At 40.7% G+C, this 8,479-nt stretch overlaps 1 protein-coding gene across 1 annotated transcript in view; it reads right to left on the bottom strand.

Moving 5' to 3' along the window:
- Nucleotides 1-8,251, bottom strand: part of mao (monoamine oxidase) — a 45,012-nt gene extending 36,761 nt beyond the window's left edge. The window contains exon 1 of the mRNA XM_059342714.1: nt 8,151-8,251. Coding sequence (XP_059198697.1) covers nt 8,151-8,205 — 55 coding nt within the window. The 5' untranslated portion in view covers nt 8,206-8,251. The remainder of the gene's footprint in view (nt 1-8,150) is intronic.
- Nucleotides 8,252-8,479: the final 228 nt, after the last annotated feature.

Genomic DNA, 8,479 nt, shown 5'->3' with positions numbered 1-8,479 from the left:
CCAGATAACAACTCTTGGTTTCACCCTGGAGCTCCAAACAACATCGGGTTTAGTTAATGGGAGGACGTCGAGATCAAACAAATTCTTTAAACTATGCAGGTAAACTTGTTGTAATAAAGAAGAAACTGAGAAGAGAGAAAGTGATGGAGAGCTCAAGAAGCAGGAGAGACACTGTTTTCAGTTTTCTGTAAACTGCTTCAAAGCATTTTATCGAGGCATAACTGTATCTTTCCATTAAATATTTCAACCCCAGAACTGTTTTGTTTTCTGGCTATTTTAAATGGACATGTTGCAGTCAGTGTGTGTGTGTTAAAGACTCTTTTTACTTTGTTGTACACTGTTTAATCTCAGTGTTCAAATCCTCTGAATCTGACACCACAATGCAGTCAATAAAAACATAACTCCTGCTTTGTCTTCTGAAGTTACACAGATATAAAGATTTTTCATGGATTGTTTTGTCTTCAAATGTATTAAGGATCACAGAATCACTGCATCATGATTATGGTAACATAACATGACCGTATCATGAGTTACTCTGTGATTCTCACCACTATACATTATTATTTTGTACATTTTTACCAATCTTATCATTCAACAGGGACACACAGCTGATTCATGACTCGCTCCAACAGAAACGTCTCTAAATGAGCAGCAGAGTGTAGATTATAGAGATTTAGTTCTGATTCATTTAAAACCACCCTAAAACCAATTATTGATACATGACAATGGAGAGATAAAACCAATACAAAGATAAAAGCATAATCAATCTTCTCATCAAAAAATCAAACGAGCACATGACTAGTCCTCCAAAGTAACAAAGGCCAGCAGACGAAGGGCATCATGAATCAGTTGAATGTTACAGTTGAGCTTGATGCAAACAGAGAGAGCTCACAGAGAGACAATGCTGTCTGATAACAGCAGAGCAGCAGAACAGCAGCCTTTCTCTCACACAGATGTGCAAACATCCATTAGATACATGTGGCTTTTTTCACAATCACTGTCATCATTTATAAGATTTACACGGCTGAGATTACAGCTGCACAGTTCTCATGCTTTACCTGCCTCACACACACAAACACACACAAACACACACACACACACACACACACAAACACACACAAACACACACACGCACAAACACACACGGCAAACACGCGGCGGCGGCGGCTCCGGCACGCAGAAAGCTGCAGACGGAAACACACATCTGATGATTCTATCAGACTACAGCGTCTCCTGTTTGCACAGCTGGACTGCTGCTACAACATTTCAGACCAACCTGGTCTCACAGAAATCCGTGAAATAGCCACGGATTTCGCTCAAATTTCCGTGAAACTGACACGGATTTGGCTACAATGCAAGTTAATGACAGTCATATCCCGTGGCTATTCCATGGATATTTGTTCCTATTGGTTTGTTCCAAGTCACGTGACTTTCAAGGTCCCGGCGGTCAGAACAAAAAACATGGCGGACAGTTCTCTCATTTTTAGTGAAAAATCAATATTTTGACTTAGTTTCTGCATAAAAATGGATTTTGATCACATTTCTAGCGAGAAATATATGTTTTATTTTCTAAATCTTCACTCAGTGAATGTACATAATCACTTTGTATGTTGGAATAGCCACGGGATATGACTGGCATTAACTTGCATTGTAGCGAAATCCGTGTCAGTTTCACGGAAATTTGAGCGATTCCGTGGCTATTCCACGGATTTTGAGTTAAGCGAAATCCGTGGCTATTTCACGGATTTCTGTGAGACCATGTTGCTTCATGATGACCAATCAGCTGTTTAATATGCAGACACAGCAGCATGTTACTAGGCCTGTAATCTCTCTAATGGCCAGCAGGGGGCGACTCCACTGGGCGCCAAAAGAAGTTAATGAGAAAACAATGAAATGAAAAGATTTCTGACCTTAGTAAACATTCTGATGAATTTATGGTCTCAATAATTAGTTCCAAGTCTTCTCCAATACAACGTGATATTTATTTAGTAATTTATGGTCTAATTTAGAGGAAAATAGACAATAAAAATACCTCACACGACATTATACAAACACATACAGTTGGAGGAAAAACAAGGCTTTGAATTTCTGCTGCAAAACCACTGACCTAACTTTCCCAGTTAGACATTATAAAAGACAGTTCAAAATGGAAATAAATGTACGTAAATGGCTGGAAGTGAAGTAGTTACAAAGGTGACATTACCAGTAAAAACGTGATGTAGTCTAAAACGTAAATATGTATTTTGCTTCCTGCACAAACACCCTATGGGTTGCTGCTGCCAGAAGAAGTCAGACTGCATACAAGTCTATGAGAAAATGGTCCTACTTTGTGACCTCAGTAAACCTTGTCATAATGACTTTATGGTCTGTTAATTCTGAGTCTTCTTCAATTCAGCATGATGTTAATTTAGAGTAAATTAGACGATAAAGCAGAGGAGGAATTCGCTAACATGGTGTTTTCCATTTTTGGTGAACTTTGACTCTTCGTATTAGATCTTATAACACATTTTTAATAACCTTATTTAAATATTACCTTTGTTCCTTTAACAGTATCTTCCTAATGACTGCAGGTTTAAATGCACAAATGTAATGGTCATAAAAATGAACCCTGACTGCATGTGTGGTATGCATGTTTAATTTAAATGCTCAGTAAAAAATAATTATATAATAAATCTGGAGTGCTGGCAGCCCGCTGACCATTTTCTAATTTACAACCAAAATAAATCGATTAAGAATGGGAATTTTTAAAATGTTAATGAAACACCAACGTGTCTAAATCAGCATCAAAATAGAACTTTTATAATAGAAAAGTGCCAGAGGAACCCAGACAGAGGTTAACTCTGAATTATGAAGCTGTGACTGAACCTTTAATGTTGATTTATTTAGTTACTAATGTCTGTTCATTATCTGCCTCCTGACATTATGCAAAAGCATAATGTGCCTCCCTGTCAAAGCAGCATCCCTGCTCTCAGGAATCAGCTGTTCTTATTTGCGCCTCACTAACCAAAGCTAGACAACAACCAAATACTTCTGACCACAGAAAAACAAGATGTCGTTGGCTTTAATGTGAACCTGGAGGCTCTAAAACTATCATTTATCATATTGGATTAGTGCACAGCCTCAGTGGATCCCTCCTCTTCTTTGATACAATCTTTGTTTACTTCATTCAGCTGAAGCACAAACGTCCTGCAGCTTTTTGACTTTTACAAAAAACAGAATGAAGGTGATCAGGGACGTGAGGAGACAGACAGTTATTTCTCTCTGACACATGTTACTGTTGTGTTTCTGCATGTGTGCTGCTCTGTGTCTGTCTGCAGAGCTGCTGTCTTTGGATCTGACCCACATCTTACAGAGACAACAATGAACAGTGAGACACTGGGACCCAGTGACACATTGACTAGCTGCCACGTCCTGCCACACCTTCACTTATAACCACATTCATTCAGTCTATCCTCTGGTTGCAGCTGAGCAGATTTTTGCAGCTTTTTCTCTGGAAACATCACTATGAGAGCAGCAGAGTGAACCAGAGCAGTAAACAAACTTCTGATTAAAGACGAGTCACTAGAAAGCAGAAAGCTGCAGCTTTAGATGTTCTCTGTACATCATTTGCTACATTATTTTTTACACTGTTTTCATTTTATTTTGACATCTTACACTTGTTATAACATACATGTGAACTTAAGTACCAAACAACACACCATCTTATATAATCATGCACCACACAGGTAAAACCTGTCTCCGTAATCTGTGTGCAGAAGACTTTAGAATATTTTAAATAATGTATAAACAACTGAGAACAAACATAAAGTGCAGGATGTGCCTCGCAGCTCTGTGTGTCTTTACAAACGTCATCATGAGCTGAAGCATCAGGATGTTCAACTGACCTCTCTCACCTGACGCCTGCTGCACATATGCTCCATTTACACGGCTGGTCTTGGCTCTAATCAACAAACTATCCTATTTCAGACTCAGTGTAAGCAGGATTATCAACCATCTAATGTATGCATGAATGAGTGTTTGCTATATTGGATGCCGAGGTGAAAGCTGTAGTTTTGGGTGTTGACATTTTGTAAAAATCTGGGTCGAGCAGATAAAAACATTGTGGTCACGTGTAGCTGGACCGTGGTGATACCAAATAAAGTAGCAACAGCAACTTTTCCCCATGAAAAACAAAAAGGAGTGAGCCAAGTTGAGCTGAGACTCTCAGTACCAATAGAGACATTTAATAGCAACATTATCAGTCCACTCTTTCAGTTTTACCTCCAAAGAAAAGTGTTAGCTTATCTGTCAAACATCTGGTTTATTTACGCTGTGTGATCTTGTGTCTGCTCAGGTTTATAACCCTGTTAGACTCTCTGAATGTCTAAACATCTACAGTGAGTTTATGAAACCAAAAACTCTTTTTAGTTTAGTTTATGCACTTGGTGTTTGTGTGCTTATTCACATGATGGTTTGTGTCTACAGCACTGATGCATTAACATCATTTTTTTGACACTTTGAAAGATTTTGCCAGCATTGTTTGCATAAAACAATGCAAACAACAACATAAACAAAGCTATGATAATCAGTATTTTTTTGGACATGTTCTATTTCTTATTACAGGGATTGCAGAGGTGCCAAGTTTGTGCATTTACTTATTCCACAATAAAAGATTTAATTTGATGATTGAGAGCGTTAAATAGCTGACATGAAGCTCTGGCAACCTGCTGCACTACACTGAAACTGTGATACTCACTCTGTTCTAGGCAAATCATAAAGGCAAACACTTATTAAATAAGTAAACATTGTGCAGAGTCGTGCTGTCTGTAGAGCAAGTACACACACACACACACAGCACACATAGAGCAAAGTGAAACTAAAGCCGTGCCCTTCACAGGTATGATTTGGCTCTGCAGACGTGAAAACGTCCTCGGGAGAACTCAGCCGCAAGTTCTATTCAGCGTGTTGTAATTTTACAGCCATTTAACTTTATGGCCGACTTCTCTGGGTGAAGGTCTGTGCAGAGCAGGAATCCAGCAGAGTTTATAGGCCCAGAGCCCAGCGAGGGCAGCCAAGTCCTCTAAATCATCCACTGCTCACTTTATTGGGGGTAACTGCATTGGACTGCACTCCAAGGTTGAGTCCAGTCAGGAGCAATAAGTCCAGTCAACCACTTACTTTCTCACTCTGCTCCGTTCCTCTTTCCACTTCTCTATTTACTCTCATTTCTCCTTCTCCCTTCGCCTCACACAATCTTATCTTTCTGCCTGCTTTTGTTTCCCAGTTTGCCTCATCTGATTTCCCACATTCACAGCTGTTGAAACATAACAGGAAGAAGTGGTTCCCTGCTTCTCTTCCCCATTATTTCTGCTTGGTCTCCTCCCCCTTCCCTCCTCTTCCTCGACATCCTCTCTGCTGCTGCTTTGATAACAGGCTGTCACTAGTGCTTAATGTTTTCTCAGAAAGTGCTGGCTGCCCCTGCAGGGCCACAGAGCTGCCGGAGGACGGCTGGCAGGCACAAAAATGACAATTACATTTGCAGGCAACGGGAGAAACACATCTCAGGAGGAAGGGTGGTGGAGAGAGGAGAGAGCCCTTCTGGTTTCATCTGTCCTCTGATTGGACAGTGATTGTTATATGTGGGACTCATTGCAAGCCAGTAAAGGGCAGCAGTATAAACAAATGGTGTAATTATTAATTAAAGAGCCTAATGTGACACTAGGGAGGAGAGGCAGGGCTGGAGGAAGCCAGCGGGGGACGCTTTTATTAAATTAACTTTCTCTTGCATTTGTTTTGCCTGTTTGACTGGTATTTGAATGGACACTGACCTAAATTCTTCCCTGTGTGACAGACAGAAGGACATGCAGGCAGACAGGCCCGACGGCCGACAGGCTGACAGAAAAAGGACAGCGGTCAGGAGGGGAACAGAGAGGACAGCGGTCAGGAGGGGAACAGAGAGGACAGGGGGTCAGTCACTGCTGGACAAAACAACGTCAGTCTGCACAGCGACATGACAGGCTTTACATTCTTCAGATGAACTTTCACCCCAAAACACTGATTGCTCATCTGCACCAGTGTTATGGTGTAATGGTGAGGAGCTTTAAATGGTGCAGAGCTGCAGAAATCTGCGACATTACAACTCAAAGCTGACACATCTCGTTGATCTCTGTTTTAAACATCATAATCAGTGTTTTAAACATAAGGATCGGCTTTTTAACATCACAAACTGCTACGTTCAGCCACCAAAAACACTATTTTGTAACACAACAGGACACAGAAATTGGTCTCCCAGTAGAGAGACCAACAGACGGGTTCAGACCATGCAGGGAAAAACAAAAACATGCAACTGAAGGATATTTGCACAATGAAGAAGGAAGAAGACAGAGTGAAAAGTAGGACGATTCTTTTACGTCAAACCGATCTGATCTAGTGATCTGATCTACCTCCGCAAAGGTGTGAAAGTGCGTCTGCATGACTGTGTTGTATGCATGTTGTACTATTTATGATTATATTTTGACACTTTATTTATGGTTGCAGTTCTTCTGTTAGTTTGTCCTGTAAATTATTGCCATTTATTTTAAGTTCAGTATTTTATGAACTACCTTAGACATTGTGATTTCCTTTATTTGTTAAAGAAAAATACTGCTGTGTTATTGTTTTTCAATAAAATAAGATTCAAACATTGAAGGTGTATGCTGTGAGTTATAAAAAAATCGGTATTGGCCAAAATCGGAATCGGCAGGTCAGGCTTTTTACAAATCTGTGATCGGTGATCGGCCAGAAAACTGCAATCAGTGCAGCCTACTGAAAGCATTGGTTTATTTAGGGCCAGAAGACATTTCTAATCTTGTGAAACAGTGTGAAGCGTCCAGGTGGTCCAGCTCTGCTTTCTGTCCCCAGAGTCAAAACTAAACATGGAGAAGCAGCATTCAGCTTTTATGCTCCATTTACCTGAAAGGAACTCCCAGAAAGCTGCAGGTCTGCAGCAGCTCTCAGGTCTTTAACATCCTGACTGGAGACTTTTCTGTTTGCATTTGATTAAATCAAATGATTAACAATTTCTTATACTGCACTGTGACCTTTTTTACACCAGTTTCATTTTATTTGAACTCATTCTTATTCTTTTGTTTTCTTCTGGCTCTTTAATGATAAAAAAAATGCATTGAAATGTCATTTTAAATGCTTTAACTGATCTGTTTAAAGCACTTTAAATTGTCTGATGATAAACTAGCCTTCCTGAATAACAGGAAAAAGCTCATTCATTTGGGCATGCAGAACTTTTTGTACTCTTAGTTCCTCTGAGATAACAGCAATCTATAATGCTTTTGAAATAAATAATGTGCAACTGAAAAACAGTGACCAACAAACTGCCAAGACATTCAGCTCGGGAATATTTCCTTTCCAGGAACTTTAAACCTTTCCTAACAGCAAATCATGTGTTATTAACAAGACAGGGTGTTTTTAAAGGAAGCTGCAGGAGCAGATAAGATCATAATTAAAGTGTTATTATTGGGGGATGCAGCCATCCGGGAGATGAGCTTGTAACATGTAACAACACATGTAACAACACAATATACACTAACTGTGGGTCAGAACATATCAGCTGCTAATAGTAGAATATATTATGCTGAAGCAGCTGGACTCATCCTCAGCATCAAAACAAGAAAGGCGCTTTTGTGATCAGAATATTTAAAATAAAACCAAGTCAGTCATGTCAGCCTTGCAGATGTAATTTACGCATCCCCCCCTCCCTCTTATGTAATACAAAGTGTGCTCCGGCTGATTAGCTGTTACTTAACAGGCTGCTGCGGAGAGACAGCGGTGCACAGAAGGAGAGGAAGCCTCACGGAAGAGACGCTGGAAAATGGATGAAAGAGCTGCATTCTACCAAAATAAAAGTCTCTATAAAGGTGAGACGGCTGGAGGAAAGGCTCCGGACAGAAGCCGCTCCACTTCTTGGCAGCAACAACACACGCGCAGCTCTGGTGCAACAGTTGTCTGATCACCTTACACACACACAAACACACGCACACACACATAGACACACACACACACAAAGCGCAGCGACATATACAGAAGCCGCTTTGGATCCAGATCAATGTGATCTCTCCATGTGAGCGCTTCTGCAGCCTGCAGAAGGCGACATAAAGTTAAGAGGTGTTATAACCTACCAGATATTCCTCCGCCGACCACGATCACATCGTAGGTGTTGCTGGGTGCAGTCATGGTGCTGTCTGCTGTCTGCCTGTCCGCTCCGCTGAACGCAGGGCGCACGGAGGAGCGCATCTGTATTAAAAGCGCAGGGCAGGCCCACTCCCTGCAGGCTCCGCCCCCCATAGTAGAGCAGCGCACACACACGATTAGAGGAGGTGTCATGGCTTGCTCAGACTTTAAAAAAAAAAATGTTATTTATTTATTCTACCTCAGTTAAACCTGGCATTCCACAGTTAAGGACAAATAGAGGAAAAATCCTTAAAAGAGCTTTAGTTTTTTTTTCAAA

Source organism: Centropristis striata, chromosome 10, assembly GCF_030273125.1.
Source record: "Centropristis striata isolate RG_2023a ecotype Rhode Island chromosome 10, C.striata_1.0, whole genome shotgun sequence".
In the NCBI taxonomy this organism is placed as follows: Eukaryota; Metazoa; Chordata; class Actinopteri; order Perciformes; family Serranidae; genus Centropristis; species Centropristis striata.
This window is presented reverse-complemented; position numbering and strand designations above follow the sequence as displayed.